Source organism: Anomaloglossus baeobatrachus, chromosome 3, assembly GCF_048569485.1.
Source record: "Anomaloglossus baeobatrachus isolate aAnoBae1 chromosome 3, aAnoBae1.hap1, whole genome shotgun sequence".
Taxonomy (NCBI): Eukaryota; Metazoa; Chordata; class Amphibia; order Anura; family Aromobatidae; genus Anomaloglossus; species Anomaloglossus baeobatrachus.
In genome coordinates, this window is record NC_134355.1 from 555,792,243 (window position 1) to 555,813,407 (window position 21,165).

Consider the following 21,165-nt stretch of genomic DNA (forward strand, 5'->3'; position numbering starts at 1 on the left):
GCAGTAAATCTCATGTTTCTCTAGAATTAATGTGAATTTTCTCTTTCAGATTGTCATGTACATGGGTCAAGCTTCTAAAGATATTCTAAAGTGGCCTCGTCCTTCCTGTCCTCCAGTGGTGAAGCTGGAAACCAGAGTAGAAGCTGAATATGGCATGCCGTCAACTCATGCTATTGCTGCCACTGCAATCTCTTTCACTTTTTTGTTGGCCGCCATGGAGCGATACCAGGTTGGAGATGGTTTTCCAGTTTTTTGATTAAGGATGGATTAATGTCAACATTTAAACAATATGAAATTGCATCTGATATCTGTAGTGATACCTAAATACCCACAAATAAAATTATATAAAGGGCATAAATTCTTGATTTATATCAATATTTACTTGATTTACTAAATTTTACTTTTTATTGCCTTAAGTTAAAACAATACAGAATTATAGTCAGTAAAATGCAGAAAACTGCAGTGTAATGGGGACAGAAATGCTGGTTCAATAAATATTAACATGTATTTTTAGAAACCCAGGTAATCTGTTAGTAGGATTACAATTTAGCATATGGAAAGCAATTTTCCCTTAAATAAGTTTTAAAACACAGTAGCTTGCGAAGATAGTAGTGAGAAGAGATGCTTGATTTGATTCTGGGCAGAACACTGTGCTGCAGACATGTCAAGCCAAAGGTGCAGAGAGCAAGCTAAATAAGTAAACTTACTAGATAAGTGCAAACCAGCAGCAAGTCTGTCCCCTCTGTCCCAACGCACGTTTCGTCAGTGCTTCTTCAGGAGGGGTGTCACACTTATCTAGAAAGTTTAATTATTTAGCTTGCTTTGTTGCTTAATGTTTATTGAGGCAGCATTTTTGGCCCCATTACACTCAATTTTTCTGCATTTTACGGTTTATAATTCCATAGCATTTTAACTTAACGCATCAATAAAAAGTAAATTTTAAGCCCAAGACTTTTTCTGTTCTTATTGTGCTATCTGATATCTGTAGTAGACTACACAATATTCTATAGCTGCCAATGGGATCTTGACCATAGATGGATATATTTAGATGAAACCCTTCTTCATACCCCATATCTGTGAGCCTAGATATACCATTAGTCGGATAGCAGGTTACTACTGCGATTACCACCAATCTTTAAGATTTGTGGTGTCTGAAATGGTGGCTATGCTGACCATGTATTTGTTTACACATCTACCAATGATGAGTGACTGCTCATGTAGGCAAGGTATTTTTCTTTTTGCTGGTGAGGAGTAGTGATTTAGAATTGAGCGAGTATCTATTCGTACTCGCTATACTCATAACGAGTACTGTCTAATATTTGCGTATTCATTCCGAATTACGTGTGCAATGCAAGTCAATGGGGAAAAACTCGCAATGTAACGAGTAACCCAAATGGTGTACTATTCGTGCAAGTAGCAAATAGTGCGGCATTCGGGTTACTCGTTACTTTGCGAGTTTTTCACCATTGACTTGCATTGCACACACTTTTGGAATGAATACGCGAGTATTAGACAATACTCGTTAAGAGTATAGCGAGTACGAATAGTTAGGTACTCGCTCAACTCTAGTAGTGATGTATTCGGCATTGGATTATTTGTCTCAAATATTTTGTACTATCCTTGTATTCGTCACGAATAACGAATCTAATGCAAGTCAATCGGAAACTCTGATAATTTTCCAGTTGACCCTCCCAGGATGTCTAGCGGGGCTGGAAGAATTCTGAAATGGATGGAAAAGTGGTGAAATTGAACGGAAACAGTATTGGGATGGATGCATGTCTGAAATACAGGTCGCTTCTGGGAACGATGTTATCAGAGTATTACGGTACTTTGGTGTTTGGTCCCCTGCCTATTTGTGATGACAAGCGCAGGTAAAGTAGACAGCTGAGGGCTGTAGTCCCCCGCTGTGTGCTTTATCTTGGATGGTTATCAAAAATAGAGGCTCCCACGCATTTTTTTCTTTTTCTTTTAATTCTTTAAATAAATAAAAAAAACTTTTTAACCTGTGCAGATGAAGCTGGGGACTGGTATTCTCAAGCTGGAAAGGTCCATGGTAATGGGGGGGGGGAGGGAATCTACCACCAGGTTTTTGCTACCTTATCTGAGAGCAGCATAATGTAGAGACAGAGACCCTGATTCCAGTGATGACACTTACTGAGCTACATGCTGTCATTTTGATAAAATCAATGTTTTCTCTGCTGCAGATCTAGCAGTTATACGCAGCTCATGAATATGCTGGGCTACCTGCAGTAGGTCAAGTAGTCCTCTAATAATACTATAATGTTGATTTAATCAGTGATTTTATCAAAACTACACTAAGGGCCGTTTCATACATCCGGCATTTTTGCCGGATCCGGCGCACTCCAGTACAGTGTGATACAGTATAATGGCAGTGTGGCAACTTCCGGGTCACATGCTCCGGTCACATGACAGCATGTGACCAGAGCTTGTCGTGCTGCCATTGTACTGGAGTGTGCCAGATCCAGCAATCCGGCGAAAAGCCGGATGTGTTAAGCTGCCCTAAGCGACACACTGCTGAAATCAGGATCTCTGCCCCTACATTGTGCTGCTCTCAGATTAGGTGGCAAAAACCTGATGACAGATTCCCTTTAAGAGGTGCATGCCTCTTAATGAATTAGGTGCATCGTAAAAGTAGAATGTGCCTCCGTGCTCCACACTATAAATTTGACTCAGTCAAGCAGTGAAGTAAAAACTGTGCAATAAGGCACACCACAGCTCATCATGAATTGGAAGAGAGAGCGTTGCCACCTCCCATTTCACTCCAACTCTGTTTATGTTGGCAGAGGTGGCCGAAGCTGGTGAAAAATGTGAAAAGTTGCAATATTTTTGTGCAACTTCATGTTGCACACAACGTTTGTTACTTTTCTAAGAAGAGTTTTATGCCAGAGTTACTTTGATGAATCAGGGCCATGAAATATGATATTTCATTAAATTTTTCATGTTCAACTGGATACATGATGTGATAGTGTCTGCTGACCATAAAAAAAAGTTTTATTTTCACTTGTTCATTGTGGAGATAAAAACGTATAAAGTATTTGGCACCTACTGAACTAATTATCATTAGTGGCATTACCAAAGTTTTACCTGGGGGTGTGTACTTCTTCTCCCTGTATGATGGTAACCAATCATAAGCAGGCAGCAGCACACAGGGGAAAAAGAACACATCAACATTAGCTTAAGTCAGGTTTTTCAGTGTGTGAGTTGTAATGACACAGCCTGGATTTCTTGGTCTAACCTGGTCCATGATGAGCACAGATAACTAACATCTTTTAGATTAGATCATGGCAGTCGGTGTGGGTGAGGGGCAGCATATCTGATTTTAGCTGTGTCACATTACAAACCCAGCTATCAGCTCTATATACAAGTGTGAACCATTTCAAGGAATACTACTAATATGAAATATGGCTTATATGTTGCACTGAATTTCCAGAAATACTATTATCACATGACTTTGGGACAGTCATTTTTGCAGCAATTGAGGTTTGGCTGATTTTATTTCAAATGTTCACTAAAATAATGTTGGTAAAGCTGATGTATTGGGTGAACATTTAATAACTTTTTCTTTCTTTTTCAGTTTCCCTTTGTGCTCGGATTTGTGGCTGCCCTTTGCCTCTCCACCCTTGTGTCCCTCAGCCGGCTGTATACAGGAATGCACACAGTCCTGGTAAGCTGATAACCGTATGATACCAGGCACTTGTATCCATGGACTCCATACATACAGATGGTAGGGCATAAGCCAAGGAACCATTTTTAGGTCTTGAGGATGTTATTGTGCCAGCTAATAACTAGACGGCATGAAAAATGTACATTATAGAAATGGCATCCATGAATGGTAGCTGTAGACGTCACATCATGAATGGAAAACTTTCGACAAAACCGCATTCACTTAAGTTATTTTATCATTTGCCTGCCATTTTGAACATAGATGAGCAAGTACAGTGCCCACTCCATGATCTTTCCATATTCAGTCACAACCTGTAAGATGAGGATGCTCCTTTAAAAAGGCATTGACTAGTGAATGTTTAGTAAATAGGTATTGTATTATATATGGATATAATTGTAATATATTTGCAGTATTGTAGTCATTCTAAAAGTCCAAACATACCCCAATGGCAGTGTTACATGGGATTGACCAATAAAGTCAATCAGGTCACAGTCATCGTTGTTAAGATCTGTGACAACTGTCTATATTCTTGACCCTGTTGCTTCACTTCTAAACACTGGTAGGGCGATTTGCTAACTTAAAGAATACCTCTCTTCCATATCTCAATACCTCTTTAGTGAGCCTTGTCAATTGCCATTCAAGGCCTTGGGCAAAAGAAGAGCATAACGGGTGTACTACGGATATTTCAATGGAAATGATTACTCAGAGAGGAACAATGGCATTCATTGGCCCCTTCACAGCAGGGGTGCCGAGTAATATAGTAAAATCCAGTGATTTGCTGCCTTTTCCAGCAGGGAACGGATTAAACTTCAGAGACCCATACATTACCATAGTTTGTGTGGCTACCAGGCAATTGGAAATTGTCAATAAGTCTTGAAAGCAATTCTGGAGGAGTCCTATAAAGGATTTTTAAGAGGGAATCATGTGAAGGTCTCGTGAGATTGTTTCCATGAAATCTAAGCTTTGAAATTCAGATGGGAATGCTTACTAGAATTACAGTATTGTTATAATGTCAGCCACTAGACGGCATGTCAAAGGACAAGCCCAATGAGAGTTGTGAGGAGGTTCACGGAGAAATCATGTCACTGTATCGGGATGTTTTATCATTCCTGCACACTCACCACAACACTGCAGCTCCTCTCTAGTCCTAGAATACATTACCAAAAACAGATAAAATAAATCAGATATTTATCAAGATAAAGGTTCTTTTTTTTATTGTAAGGTTAAAGCATTAAGCACATCATTATTTTAAACACTTTTTCCCCAACTGCCCCAAAACGTACCATTGAACATACCTCCTCCTATCAAATTGTGTTATTCTGCCATTTGTTTGTTTTTTTGTTTTCTTTTTAATATATAAAGATTACTTCCAAATTGGCAAGTAATCACTAGTGCTGGTCGGGCACTAAAATGCTCATCACTCGACTCGAGCTGGTCAGGCACTAAGACTGGATCGACACGAGTAACGAGCATTATGGAAAGTCTAATGATTGGACAGTTCGGGTCTTTGCTCACATACAGCCGGCCATAAACATTTCCGGCGGGAGGGTAGGTTTTGTTTGTTTTTTTTTTTTTCTGGGTCACACTACATCCGAGAACATTATTTTATTCCCTAAGAGAGTCATTCAGACACTGAGCATGGCTCACCAGGGGGTGCCTGCACCCATCATGCAGTGAAGCCGGTGCTTTCTGGTTGTTTCACGGACAACACAGCCGAGCACTCGTGATACTTGGCAGAGTACCCGAGCACCCTAATTCGCGAATGAGTACTGAGCAGCGCTGAGCACATTCACCCATCACTAGTGATCACCTGTCATCTGGATTAATGATAACACTTGCAGTTGCTGGCCTCCTATAAGAACTGTGAACTGAACCGCCCTGTTAGAATGGGGCGGTGGCCACAGATGACAATGAATGGGAGTAACCAATTGGGTATGTGTTTAGAAAGTATAGTTATGATATGTATTTGGTTATCTTATATCTTTCTGAATATAACTAGCCACACCTAGACGTAAGAATGAGGGATCCTATTGTTTCATGGGCGGTTTGTGTTACTGACTGTAGGCAGTCCATGTGATGCTTCTGGGCCATATTCATAGATCTGAACTGGAGCCATATGCATGAGCTCTAAAGCATTTTACAACAATCAGGAGAGCTGAATAACAACCATAGGCTTATAAGTCTGTATAATGGAGCTATTGCAGCCTATGCTGTAGGTTAATATGGCACCCTTTCACCTCCATGTAAAACTTGAAACCTATGGAGGTGCAGCATTGGTCCATAGTATTCCATAGGTGCTGTATTCTGGCTTTGTGTTGTGTGAATCTGTAATAGTCCAGGAGTCCCAACTGCGTACTGGACCTTCAGTGTTTTGTTTTTTTTGTCTTTAGAAATTGGACACACTGACTTGAAAATTATTGGTCTTTTTTTATTGATAGTAAATCATGAATATTAAATGTAATTGATGGGCTGCTAAGGTTCTCAATAAGAACCTGCTCTTTACAATAACCCATCCACTCCTCTTAGGATTGAACCTATCCATGTTGTCACTCGGGAATCTTATCTCTCACCTTTTTTCCTTGCAGGATGTGATATGTGGAGTTCTGATCGCCTTGTTATTCATAGCAGTGACTTTTCCAGCATGGGATTTCATGGACCAGCTGATTCTGACAAACCCAATCTGTCCTGTATTTGCTGTCGTTACTGCTTTTATTCTGAGCTATAACTACCCAAGATTGGACCACTACAGCACTACTCGGGCAGACACTACCGTTATACTCAGTGTGGGAGCGGGGACATGTGTAGGTGTTTGGATCATCAATCGTATAGGACTGACTTATGTGCCTTCTGGAGTATTCCCGCTTGGTATCCCTCCAATAACATATTCCATGCTGATAAAACATTTATTGAGGTTTGTTCTTGGTGTTACACTTTTGGTGATCGTACGGTTCATTGCAAAGACGCTGTCCCTCAAAGCTCTAGGATCATGGTACAAAGTCTTAACAGAGGACAAACTGGTTAGGCAAAGACTGGAGATTGAGGTGCCCTATAAATTTGTTACTTATCTGTCGATTGGTGTGGTTGCCACTTCAACTGTTCCTTGGCTTTATTATTTGTTGGGCTTATGAGTGTCCACAGAAGAGCAGAACTGGGAGATTGTCAAAGTTAATTCAGTCCAAAGTGTCTAGTCCTGGCCAAGACACGCTCACAATTTTGGATGGCCGAGCTGCACATGGATAATGGACGATAAGAGTTTATGATTATTACCACACATCGCCTGGCATCCTGGCCAATGCAGGAGGCTCCACCACTATTTGTAATGGACTCTTCCAAACACCATCAGTTCTGTTCTTCACAGGCACTAAGACTGGACTCTAATATATTGCCTAAGACATGCACTTGTATCCCAGATTCATATTGCTTCCCTAAATTAAATTTTAAAGGGCTATTCCTATCGCCGACCTTTCATGACTGAGATGGGAATACCTGCATCTAGGTCTTGGCCACCAGAGGCGAGGATATGACAGCAGCTGCCCTTGCTGTTTACGCCTAAAGAAGATAATGGGAGTAAGAGAAACTGTACAGAGTTACGTGGCTGGTGTGGCTCCTATGTTACTGAAATTGCATTGCTCTTTCTGCCAAGCGGTTTTCTTAACTTATAATTATTTCTATAGGAATTACGTAAAGGGCATAGTGCAGCTGCGGGTGACTGTTATAAGCTCGCGTCTGGTGGCCAGGATCTAGAAACAGTCTCATTTTGGCCATGAAAGGCAGAGTTTGGAATAAGCCTTTTAGGATTGGATCCCTGCAGAATGAAAAAAAGAAAAAACAAGAAAAAAAACAACTCAAATATTCTCCATCTTCAAGGACTCAACAAAAAAAAAGAAAAAAAAATTAGGAGTGAGCAAGCAGGATATTTTTTTATATGCACAAAGTGAAAGTTTACAGTATTTATACTGCACTGATTTTGCATTACTTGTCTGACTGATGCCGTATAGTTTACTGATGGTTATGTAATATACGGCTTATGAAGCAGCAGTAAGTATATTGTTTGTTGATTATGGCACCTGATCTAAATGTAGCCAAAGCAGAGTATTAACCTCTTATTAGGATGACTGTACACATGACCCAGACGGTGATTTGTATGTCCACACTGTACCTGCTATAATAAAAGGCATTACTAGATTTCTTAAAAATATTGCACATAAATGCTAAATGGGGAGCAAACATTCTAATATACCGGTACATTATTATTATTATAAGTGGAAGTCTGCAGTCATGTATTGAAGTTTGATCCACAGGGCGATCCATTTCTAACAGCTTCAGCTGAGTCCAAAATGCTGCTTTGTACAGTACAAGCACAGAGTATGGGATTTCTAGAAATATCCTGCCCTCCGTGCTTGTTTTTTTCCGAAGCAAACACTGATCTGCGGGGTGTCTTTGCAGACCGCAGCATGTCAATTGTTTGCTGCGGATTCTCATATGTCCTCCGTAGGGAGAGCACTGAACCCTGATCATAGGTATGAGCAGCTGTAGTCTCCTGCAGAGGAGACTTTCGGACCCACTGCATCCAGGATGCAGTGAGTCCTGATCATGGGCACATACCCTTAGGGCATAATTTTATTACATTTTTGGAAGGGAAAAAAACCCTACAGATTTACCTTTTAGAAAAATTCAAAAATTGAATACATTTGCACTTTACAGATTTGTTGCAGAAATTTCTGGGACTCCTCTAACTGGGGTTTGCAGAAACTTCCCCATTTAGGCCCCCTTCCCACGTCAGTGATTCTGGTACGTATGTGGTTTTTTTTTCTCTCTCAATCACTGACATACGCAGACTCATTATAATCAATGGGTCTGCGCACACATCAGTGATTTTTCACTGAACGTGTCTCCGTGCAGCGTACACGCGTGTCCGTGATTCTGCACGGACACAAGTCCGTTTTTTCTGGCATCACTGATGACCCACGGACCACACTATGGTGTGATCAGTGTGTGATCCGTGAAACACGTACCAGAAAAACACTGACATATAAAATAATAAACATTTTCGACGCGCTGTGCTGCCTCCGCTCTCTGCAGCTCCTGCCCGGCTCATGAATATTCATGAAAGCAGGAGCTGCCGACCTGGAAGTAGCTGCAGAGAGCGGTGGGCGGACGCTGCAGAGCCGAGGAGTTCAGCACCATGGACAGCAGGAGCGAAGGCAGGTGAGTCATGTCCATTTGCAATCACGGATTGCACATGAACAACCCACATGTGCCGTGAATCACGGAACACGGAGGGACATGTGCGTGTTTTACACGTCAGTGAAGAACGTCAGTGTTTTTCACTGACGTGTGAAGGGGGCCTTAGATGTTTAAAATAATGGGTTCCAGAAATTTCTGCACAATTCGGTCTGGTGTGAATTTTACCCTAACAGCCATGTCAGAATGGTATTTGTCGCCATCAGTACCTTAATACAGTTGGTAACACAGGGTAATTCTGCAATAGACTAAACCTTCATACTACCTTGCATTTGTATTTTACATGGGATCAAACCCTATAAGGTTTAGTTACTCCCTTCATAGTGGAGACATTGTGCCACCGGATGTTCCTTCTTGGTTAAAGTGACAAGTCCATTACACAATGCCATATACAACCGCACCAGATTGTAACAAATGTACTTTATTGTCAAGCACTCTCATTTACAGAAATAAATACAAAAATTCTGTAGGTCAAGCTCGCTCAGCCTTATGATTTAACCCTTAACCCAGCAAAACTTTTCTAAATAACATATGAGTTGCAAATACCTTATACGTCGTGCCACGTGCACACGCCAAGTATTTGGTGAGGGGTTTCTTTTTACCTCAGTTTTGGCTTACACTCAGAGGAAAAATATAATTGAAAAACGGGCATCACTTCTGTATTTTTAGGTTTACAAAAACAGGTAAAAAAAACACTAAATACTCAGTGTGCAGTCAGGTGAGAGACTGCGGGCCCCATACACATTATTCTGTCGGCCAATCCCACTGATATCCGTGGCTTTGGCTAATGTTAGTCTACTGTGTATGCCTGACTACTTAGCCACTGTGCACATGGTGAGTTTTTTGAAAAGTATTTGATGTTGTATCAAAAAAGCAGCGACTTAACAGTTCCATCAAAGTGGATGTAATGTATAAAAATCTCTTGCCCACTGTGATTTTTTTTTATTAAAACTCTGCCTACACTGACCTACGGTGCACGTTTCCAATCCGCAACTTGTCAGTTTCTCTTGTGGGTACGCAGAGTTTGTGTAGATTTTTCCCATAGGCTTACATCGGGTCCGGTCCGAAGGGTGTTCCTGCTCTCAAGTTCGGTGACTCCTCCACCTTGCCCAGCCGCATGTGCACGACACGTCCGGCGTTATTGACACGTAGGCCACCATTATGCTCCTGAGCATGTGCGCTTCTCTCTACCCTGGTGAGGGCAGAGCAAAGTACGGTAATGTGCAGGTGCGAAGAAAGGTCAAAGACCACCTGTGCATGTACTTTGAAGTGCACATGCGCAGGCGCACAATGGCGGCCTTTGTGTAAATGACTGAGGACAAGATGGAGAAGGTGTTGGACCGGATCGACTTGCAGATGAGTATTATAAAGCTATTTTTTACGTTATACAGAGCAGCCTGGGCTCTTCTACACCACATTCCATAATACTATATATAAGGGCTCACTGGTGGTGGCCACAGCTCATAAGGGGGGAAAAAACCTGGTGACAGATTCCTTTTAAAGCTAATTATGGTAGCGTGTGATTAACAAGTGCATGCAAGTAGTTTGATGATGTTAACTCAGGTGTCAATTCACTTCAAGACAAAAAACTCCACAAAACTGAAGACTTCTTGGATGGAAGAACCACAACCGCTTCCAAAGGATATATCTAATGCAATATGTGAACACAGCCATATACATGAGATTTGTAAGCCACAGATATTAGGTTGTTGACTGATCACAAAGTGAATAACATTTTCCAACAAATATCTGTGTCAGTAGAAAGATAGGGCACTAAAGAACTAGAACAATCCATTCTCTGAAATTTCACACATTTTTAGATGTCTACACATAATAATGGAATTGCCAATCGCAACCAGATAATATTCCTAGCCTAAGGGTACGGTTCCACTTCCACATTGCTTGCGAGAGCATCCAAAGCGGTATGCTAATGACACTCTGCTGCGAGCGTCAGCCGAGGGACATGTGACTGATCTGCTGCGATCGGATCACAGCTACGGAGAAGAGGGAGGGAGAACTTTCTCCCCATCTCCTCCCTGGCCTGTCTCTGCGTACATCGCACTGCATTTAGATGACATGCGAGTTAAGTGCAATGTTTCACGCGCTCCCATAGAGTTGTATGGGGGTGCGTGAGCAGAGAATCGCTGCCAAATACAGCATGCTGCTATTCATTCCGCATGTGGCTATGGCATGAGAAATCAATCACAGATGGACACTGCCCCATGGTTTTGCACTTGAGTGAGAGCAAGCCCATATTTTATCGGATTGCACTAGTCAGTGCAAAGTGCAAGTGGAACCGAACCCTAAGGCTATGTGCCTACGGGAGATTAAATCTGCGGATTTTCCAGCTAAAGCCGCAGGTTTCAGCATGTACAGACACTCTCCATGTTATCCTATGGGACATGGGGAGTGCTGTGTCCATGCTGCGGTATGTGCAGCTGTGGAATATTCTGCGGATGTCCCGCAGCCACACGTAACTGCATGTCAATTATTTCTGCGGAATTACCTGCAGAAATCTTGGCCCCTCCACTATGGAGATAGAGGCCGGGACTTCTGCAGGTAAGCTGCATGAATGCCCGCAGGTTTCCCTTGTGTGGTTCCACAGCTTGCTTCAATGAAACATTCGCCCCTGGTGAACTTTATATAACAGTAAACTGTTTAATTTCCATCCCCTGTGTAGTCAGGTACACTTACCCATATAGTATACAAAGGCAGTGGGTTACCGCAGCTATTTCGCTGTACTACCGCAGCTAAAAATAGCTGCGGATTCCGGCGAGCAGCTGCGGGAAACCTGCGGATGTACCTGCGGATGTACCTGCGGATATACCCGCAGGTACAAACTTCTGTGGGCATGTAGTCTCTGGGTGCATTTACATTGGCGCCATTAGAAGACGACTAACCAGCTATATGCCTGCAGATAGGTGGTCGTTTAATTGCATGTTTAGACTGGCTGTATGCGCTTTTATGCACACAGAATAATAGGTTATACAATTGTTCTATGTGCACAGACTGCCATTGTCCTCGGCAGCACGTTGTGTTTATGCAGGATGATGTGCTGCTGTGAGTTTTGAAAACTGCTTAAACAGGTTACTAATTCAGTAATAATTTGCAGCCTGTTTAGACATGCCGATAATTGGAAGCAAGCTCGTTCCCGATTATCAGCAAATGTTCAGAGTAAATGCAGATTTAGGCCTCTTTCACATGTCCATGTAAAACACACACATTTTACACACTCCGTGGTGTTGGTACATATGTGTCCGTGTGTGTTCAGCGTGTGCTAGCCGTGTGACATCCGGATAGGATAGCACACAGACAACAGGAATTTCTATACTCCCTATCCCCAGCAATACTATCATCGGTGCTGCTGCTTCTGGGTCCCCGGTGCAGTGAATATTCACCAGCGATATGAGTGTGTGAAGAAGGCCTCAGAAAGTCATCACTTTTTCTAGGTCAAAGAGGAAATTTTATAGTATTCTGTTAAAATTCAACCCATGTATGACGCCACTTGTTACAAAGTCCACAGTATGTAGTGGAGATAAACTGAGAGCAGGTAGAGATATGTCTGATCAGGTAAGCTCACTCCAACCGAAGAAAAATCATGATGGCTGAACTGAAAACATTTTATCCCATTGTTGTACACCCCCCCCTATATCTGATTAAAAAACATTTCAGCTAATTTCACATCACAAAAATGGCTCCACGTTTATTTCTAGGGCTGAGCAAGGCAGAGTCAAATCAAATTTTGTGATGACATCAGGATGCAGAACGCCCAGTTTTCCTATGGTTTTGCCATCAGCCAGTATTTCTGCACACCGACCAGGAAAGAAAGCTGGATCTGTAAAAAAAGAAAAAAAAACCCCATGTTTTAAAAGTACTGTATAATGCATACAAACACATAGATATCTATATCTATCTATATCTATCTCTCTATATCTATATATATATCTATCTATATCTGTGTGGCAGTGTGCTACAACATCACTGAAAGAACAGAGCTGCTATCATCACCCAACAACCAATTAATCAGCCTGATCAGGCAGCGGTACACTAGAAAGTAATGGCTCAATGTATAAGCAGACACAGTATATCACAAAAGTGAGTACACCCCTCACATTTTTGTAAATATTGAGTTATATAATTTCATGGGACAAAACTGAAGATCTGATCCTGTGATACAATGTAAAGTAGTCAGTGTACAGCTTGTATAACAGTGTAAATTTGGTGTAAGCTCTAAATAGCTCTACACATGGCCATTAATGTCTAAACTGCTGGCAACAAAAGTGAGCATACACCTAAAGGCCACTTTACACGCAACGACATCGCTAACGAGATGTCGTTGGGGTCACGGAATTCGTGACGCACATCCGGCCTCGTTAGCGACGTCGTTGTGTGGGAAACGCAGGAACGACAGTTAACGATCAAAAATACTCACCATATCGTTGATACGTCGTTCTAATCTCCAATATCGTTGCTGCTGCCGGTACAATGTTGTTCGTCGATCCTGCGGCAGCACACATCGTTATGTGTGACGCCGCAGGAATGAGAAACCACATCGTACCTGTGGCTGCCGCCAAGGAGGAAGGAGGTGGGCTGGATGTTACGGCCGCTCAACTCCGCCTCTCCACTTCTATTGGGCGGCCGCTTAGTGACGCCGCTGTGATGCCGAAAGAACCGCCCCCTTAGAAAGGAGGCGGTTCGCCGGCCACAGCAACGTTGCTGGGCAGGTAAGTATGTGTGACGGGTGCTAGCGATGTTGTGCACCCCGGGCAGCGATTTGCCCATGACGCACAACAGACGGGGGCGGTTGCTTTCACCAGCGACATAGCTAGCGAGGTCGCTGTGTGTAAATGGCCAAATTGTGTCCAAAGTGTCAATATTTTGTGTGGCCACCATTATTTCCACCATTACTGCCTTAACTCTCTTGGGCATGGAGGTCACTAGAGCTTCACAGGAGCCACTGGATTCTCTTCAACATCTACCAGCTCCGTGATGCCATAGAGCAGTGTTTCTCAACTCCAGTCCTCAAGACCCACCAACAGTTCATGTTTTTATGTTTTCCTCTATATTAGACAGGGAATAATTCAATCACCTGTGCAACATTAAGGAAATCTGAGAAACCTGATTGAGGTAAACCTGAAAACATGATCTGTTGGTGGGTCTTGAGGACTGGAGTTGAGAAACACTGCCATAGAGGATGGGAGACCTTGCGCTCCTCCACACTCTATTTGAGGATGCTTCAGATGGTTTAAGTCTGAAGACATGCTTGGCCAGTCCAGCACCTTTACTTTCAGATTCTTTAGCAAAGCAGTGGTCATCTTGGAGGTGAGTATGCCAATCTTAGAAAACTGTGCGAAAATCTTATGGGAACTGACTTATTACTTGTCACTCAGCTTTCCCAGAAACAGATTAAACTTAAAAGGGAACCAATCAACAGGATTTTCGTATATAAGCTAAAGCCAGTGCTATACTGGCACTATCAAGCTTATTCTCTACATACCTTAAGTGGTCAGCTTAGATGTTTCGGTTTTGAAAACAAAGAAAGTAAAGTTAATAAAATCAGCAACTTCTTGAGTGACAGCAGCTGAGGAGTAGCTAATATCTGGGGGGTGGTGGGATATTCATAGTTATCCCCTTCCTTTTGTTAGAATTAGCATAAGTATTATACAATCGACCTAGCAGGACCTGTGTGAGGTCATACCCATGTGACCAGAAGGGGTGAAGCCTCAGCCAACAGAAAAATGTTGCTTCCTGATTTCAGCTTTGTTGGCTGAGGCCCCGCCCCTTTTGGTCAGATGGGTATGACCTCACCACAGGTACTGCTAGGTCGACTGTATAATACTTACAGGGGGAGGGGATAACTATGAATACTCCCCCAGATATCTGCTCCTCAGCTGCTGTCACTCAAGAAGCTGATGATTTTATAAACTTTACTTTCTTGGATTTCAAAAACTACACATCCGAGCTCACCTCTAAAGGTATGTAGAGAATCAGCGTGATAGTGCTAGTAAAGCACTGGCTTTAGGTTATATACGAAAATCCTGGTGAATGGTTCCCTTTAAAGGGTTAGTCCTGCTGCACTCAGTAATGTATAGGTCAGGCGAGTTACCTGCTTTATGAAGGCGAGTCCAGATGATCCGTGTTAGGCTGGAGTCACAGTTGCGTAAGTCTCACATTGCATCACCCGACACGCCTTCATTCTCTCCGGACAGGAGCGTCTCAGCTGCATAGAAATACATGCAATTGACCCGCTCTTGTCAGGAAAGTGTGCTGCCGCGCTGGGTGATGTGATGCAAGATACGCGCAAGTGTGACTCCGGCCTTAGCAGCGCTTTGGATGCAGAGTGTTTTGCCTGCGTCAAACGCTGCATTGTACAGTATATGCACAGTGGATGGGATGTATAGAAATCTCCTCCCTCTGTGCTGTTTTCCGCAGAGTAAACTGACATGTGGCGCAAATTTCCTAGCCGCAGCATGTCAATTTATGTTGTGGAGACGCAAGTGTTCTCAGCCAGGAGAGCACAGCGAAAGTCTGCAGCGTCCAGAACCCCGATCGTAGACATGGACCGCTGCGTTCTCCTGCAGAAAACACTTGCATCTTCACAGGAGGGCTGACACTGTGTTCAGAAAGTAGTATTATCTGGAACAAAGGTATATACCCTTATAGGCGAGTCCCAACATGTGTGCGGATATAATATATACATATAACGTACATAGAGAAGGCATCATAATCTCCAGGAGCGGCATCACCTCTATGCTCGAAGCTCACTGCTGGTGCCCTGGCTTTAAAAAAAATCTTACATGACAGCTGCAGCATTCACAGACACGTCTAAGTCTAGGTTCACACTTCCGTTGTTTTAAATCCGTCAGGTCCGTCAGCAACGGATCAGTCGTTTTTTAGTTGTCAACTGATGCAACGGATGTGTTTTTCACAGGATTCCTTTCGCATCCGCTGCATCCGCTGTACGTCCGTTTTTTGACGGATCAGTCATGATCCGTAAACTTGTGTTCGGGACAGCCCAGTGGGTGTGCCAAACATGCTGGGCATGCTCAGTAGAGCATGACGGAATCCAGCGCTAGATTCCGTCGTAACACGGATTACGACGGAATCCAGCACCATAGACATACATTACAAGTGTGACGGACTGCGGTGGATTCCTGCGCGGTGCGTCAATTTTGACGGCTAGAAAAACTTTACCTTCTGCGTTGCTCCCGCCCGGCGGTCAGTCAAAAAACGACTGACCGCGACGCAGCGGATGCAACACAAGGTCATCAGTCGCAATCCGCCACTAATACAAGTCTATGGGACACAACGGAATCCGCTAAACGGAAAGCGTTGTTTACCATAGCCGCGGATTGTGACTGATACATTTTAACGGAAGTGTGAAGCTAGCCTAAGCAGAAGAGGAGCGTTTCTTCTGCTCAAACGTACTTCTCAAGGCACCTGCCAATCAGCAACCACTGACTGGAAGTACTGGTCACAGAATTTGTATTATGGCAAGAAAAAAAGCATACACAGTCTATTCAGTAGGACTATCAGCTGTGTATCCACCAGACTTCTGCACAACACAAATGATGGTCCCAACCCCATTTATAAGGCAAGAAATCCCACTTATTAAACCTGACAGGGCACACCTGTGAAGGGAAATCCATTTCCGATGACTACCTCTTGAAGCTCAAGAGAATGCCAAGAGTGTGCAAAGCAGTAATCAAAGCAAAAGGTGGCTACTTTGAAGAACCTAGAATATAAGACATATTTTCAGTTGTTTCACACTTTTTTGGTAAGTATTTCATTCCACATGTGTTAATTCATAGTTTTTTTCCGGTGATATTCACTTGGAAAAAAGTGTGAAATTGGTGCATCGCACACACAGCAGTCAATAGCCTTGAAATGGGCTTAGGATCCACCCGCAATAATAGGTTTAGGATAATACCAATTCAGCCCATGGCTCCTTCACCCATAAGAAGCGACACTGATAATTAAAGCATTCTTCTAATTACCCAAGGAAAAACTGTTTCAGTTAGTGCGAAGACCACAGAAGCAGCGTGATCCTGCACACGAGTGTGAGTGTGTGTGTGTGTGTGTGTGTGTGTGTGTGTGTGTGTGTGTGTGTGTGTGTGTGTGTGTGTGGCAGACGGGTGGAAGAACTATCTGCAATTACATGTATGGTCCACAGGACAGCCCGGAACACTGCAGGATGTGATTAGCTTTTTGGTCAGTGTGGAGCATTGCTGGTGTGCACTGATGTATAAGTTATTATTGGAGCAATGTACTGTCCATTGTGCGCCTGGATAGAAAATATAACATGGTTTAAATAAACAAACAAAAAACAAAACAAAAAACATAGTAACTTCAAGTAGTTACCCTTAGGCTGTGTGCCCACGATCAGTGTTTGCAGCGTTCTAGACGTAGCATGCTTCAGCTGTGTCCAAAACGCTGCGTTGTACAGTACAAGCACAGTGGATGGGATTTCTAGAAATCTCCTTCCCACCGTGCTTGTTTTTTCTGCAGCAAACGCTGACCTGTGGTGCGACTTTCCAGACCGCAGCATGTCAATTGTTTGCTGTGGATTCGCATGTGTCCTCCGTAGGGAGAACACAAGCAGGAGACCGCAGCGCACTCAACCCTGATCATGGGCAAAGCAGCTGCGGTCTCCTGCGAAGGAGACTCCTGTCCATGCAGGTCAGGACTCACTGCGTCATGAACGCAGCGAGTCCTGATCGTGGGCACATAGCAAAAACCTGGTCACAGATTCACTTTAAGGCTGTCTAATCTAAGAGCAGCATAATATAGGGGCAGAGACCCTGATTCCAGTGATGTCACTTACTGGGCTGCATTAGTGTAGTTTTGATAATCTCCTGCTGATTAATCAGTGATTTTATCATTAGAGGACTACTTTGCGTGTTGCAGGTAGTCCAGCATATTAATGAGCTCTGTATAGCTGCAGCAGAAAAAACACTGATTTTATCGAAATGACAGCGAACAGCTCAGTAAGGCTGCTCTCACACATCAGTTTTTTGCCATCGGGCACAATTCAGCAAAAACCTGAAAAACCTGTTGCCGCTGGATCCGTTTTTTTCCCCCTTAGACTTCTATTAGCGCCAGATTGTGCCGGATTAGTCAAAATTTGCTTGTCCGGTGGCCGGTTGGAACGCTGAGGGGAACGTTTTTTGTCTCCGTCGATAAACTGTATCACACCGGATCCGGCGCCGTATGGCGTGTTTTATAATGGAAGCCTATGGTCGCCGGATCCAGTGTAATGCGGCAAAAAACAGATGCAGCTGCCGGATCCGGTTTTTTGAACTGAGCATGCTCAGTATCACAACGGATCCGTCAAAAAACTGAAGGAACTGATGGAAAAAACGGATGGAACTGATCCATTTTTTCGCCGGATCCGTCGCATCACTTTGTTTTGCCGGATCGTGCCTGATGCCAAAGAACTGATGTGTGAAAGCAGCCTAAAGGCCGCTTTACACGCTGCGACATCGCTAAAGAGATGTCGTTGGGGTCACGGAATTCATGCCGCACATCAGGCCGCGTTAGTGATGATTTTACGTAGGTGTCACACGCAACGTCATCGCAAACATGTGCCAAATCGCGAATCAGTGACATGCTGCCCTATTCGATTTTGTGCGCCACGGGCAGCGATTTGCCAGTGACGCACAACCGATGGGGGCGGGTACGCACGCTAGCGAGATCGCAGCGTGTAAAGCGGCCTTAAGTGACATCACTGGAATCAGGGTCTCTGTACATTATGCTGCTCTCAGATGGGGGAGAAAAAACCTGGTGACAGATTCCCTTTAAGGGAATACAGTGTCATGGGCCGAATGAAGTGATTAAAAATATATTTTCGTCACTACAGGCTGCCAACAAAGGCCAGCTATCGGAGAAAAAGCAGAAGTGGTTGAATAAAGCGCGGTTTACTACTTGTAATGTTGGTAACCCTAAGGCTATATTTAAAAAAACAAACTAAAACAAATCTTGTTTTCAAAGAAACCCCTTGTAAGGATATGGGATATGTAGTGAGGCAGAATTTACCGTATTTATGAATGACATGCCACCATGCTGACATATAGAGACGGCACGTCACAATGGTTTGCACAGTGCTGCAGTGGCCAGTGAATTGCCAGCCCTATGACAAGATAGTCAACCAGGTAAGAAAACTGGTAATCAGCTACGTTACTTAAAAGGAATCGATCAGCAGTCCTTTATATATGTAATCTGAGAGCAGCACAATGTTGGGACTCAAACCCTGATTCCAGTGATCGGTCACTTACTGGGCTGCTTGCTGTAGTTTTGATAAAATTGCTGTTTTATCTGCAGAAGACTAGTAAGGCTATGTTCACACAGTGCGTTTTTCTCGGCATTTTTGCGCGTTTTTCGGGTGCGTTTTTGGCCTCAAAACTGCATGACTTTGCTTCCCCAGCAAAGTTTATGAGTTTTCATTTTTGCTGTCCCCACACAGCGTTTTTTTTCAGCTGCGTTTTTGTGGTGACCACAAAAGCGCAGCATGTCAATTATTCCAGCGTTTTTCACCGCGTTTTTCATCCATTAAGTGCAATGGGATGTTGAAAGACGCAATGAAAAACGCAAATAGCTGCGTTTTGGTGCGTTTCTAAGACCAAAAACGCAGCTATAAACGCAGGAGGTGGGTAGTAAAGTGACGTGTACAGGAAGAGGATTCCTTCTGTCAGTATATACAGAAGCGTGAATCCTCCCGGTACCGTCACCGCCGCTTCCATCTCCCGTCCTGTGCATGTATGCTGCCGTCTGGGCGGGAGGTGGAAGCGGCTGCGAAAACAAAAGTTAACAGTAGAAAAAAAAAAAAAAAGTTATACTCACCTGTCTGCAGACTCCCGGTGCCATGCCCGCTCCCAGCTCCTGTCACGGTATCGCCACCCCCGCTCCGGCTGTGTGCAGACGGCCGGGAAACCTCCGATAGATGCAGGACCTGGCGATGGATCACCTGACGCATCAGGTGATCGTAAGTATCGCGGTGATGCGGGCGCCCGGCCGGTATCAGCGGATGCGTCAGGAGACTTCATCCCTGATTACCGGCAGCTGCTGCAGCGAACGGACAGGATCAGACTCCCGCCCCATCGCTGCAGGAGCTGCCGGTAATCAGCACATAAGCGAGTATTATTTTTTTTATTTTTTTTTGCACCGATGCATCAGCTGATTGTATAATCGGCTTTTATACAATCAGCTGCTGTGTGACGGGATTCAGGCACTTGATCCTGACACATCATCTGATCACTTTGCCTTCCAGCAAACCGATCAGATGATATTGGATCTGGATTGGACGGCGCGGGACCCTTGACCCAGGATTACTGCGGAGGGGGGTTCTTTATTTCAATAAAGATGGAGTCACTAATTGTGTTGTGTTTTATTTCTAATAAAAATATTTTTGTGTGTTGTGTTTTTTTTTTTATCTTTACTAGAAATTCATGGTGGCCATGTCTAATATTGGCGTGACACCATGAATTTCGGGCTTAGGGCCAGCTATACAGCTAGCCCTAACCCCATTATTACCCGGCGAGCCACCCGGCTTAAGGGCAGCTGGAAGAGTTGGATACAGCGCCAGAAGATGGCGCTTCTATGAATGCGCCATTTTCTGGGGTGGCTGCGGGACTGCAATTCACAGCGGGGGTGCCCAGAAAGCATGGGCACCCTGCACTGTGGATTCCAATCCCCAGCTGCCTAGTTGTACCCGGCTGGACTCAAAAATTTGGCGAAGCTCACGTCATTATTTTTTTAAAATTAATTCATGAAATAATTTAAAAAAAAAAGGGCTTCCCTATATTTTTGGTTCCCAGCCGGGTACAAATAGGCAGCTGGGGGTTGGGGGCAGCCCGTACCTGCCTGCTGTACCCGGCTAGCATACAAAAATATGGCGAAGCCCACGTCATTTTTTCTGTTTGGGGGGGCAAAGAAATCCTGCATACAGTCCTGGAAGGAGGATGCTGAGCCTTGTAGTTCGACAGCTGCTGTCTGCTCTCCTGCATACACTATTGGATGGAGGATGCTGAGCCTTGTAGGTCTGCTCCCCCTGACTCTCCCTCAAGCATACAGTCCTGGATGGAGCATGCTGAGCCTTGTAGTTCTGCAGCTGCTGTCTGCTCTCCTGCATACACTATTGGATGGAGTATGCTGAGCCTTGTAGTTCTACAGCTGTCTGCTCTTCTGCATACACTAGTGGAGAATGAAGAACACATTGAAGAAGGAAATGACATCAGACC

The 21,165-nt window shown here is 43.8% G+C and overlaps 2 protein-coding genes across 2 annotated transcripts in view; one reads left to right on the forward strand and one right to left on the reverse strand.

Annotated features, from left to right (window-relative positions):
* SGPP2 (sphingosine-1-phosphate phosphatase 2) overlaps positions 1-9,877 on the forward strand; it is a 93,381-nt gene extending 83,504 nt beyond the window's left edge. Inside the window, exons 3-5 of the mRNA XM_075340820.1 lie at positions 50-229; positions 3,596-3,685; positions 6,271-9,877. Coding sequence (XP_075196935.1) covers positions 50-229; positions 3,596-3,685; positions 6,271-6,813 — 813 coding nt within the window. The 3' untranslated portion in view covers positions 6,814-9,877. The remainder of the gene's footprint in view (positions 1-49; positions 230-3,595; positions 3,686-6,270) is intronic.
* FARSB (phenylalanyl-tRNA synthetase subunit beta) overlaps positions 9,330-21,165 on the reverse strand; it is a 134,596-nt gene continuing 122,760 nt past the window's right edge. The window contains exon 17 of the mRNA XM_075340819.1: positions 9,330-12,764. Coding sequence (XP_075196934.1) covers positions 12,613-12,764 — 152 coding nt within the window. The 3' untranslated portion in view covers positions 9,330-12,612. The remainder of the gene's footprint in view (positions 12,765-21,165) is intronic.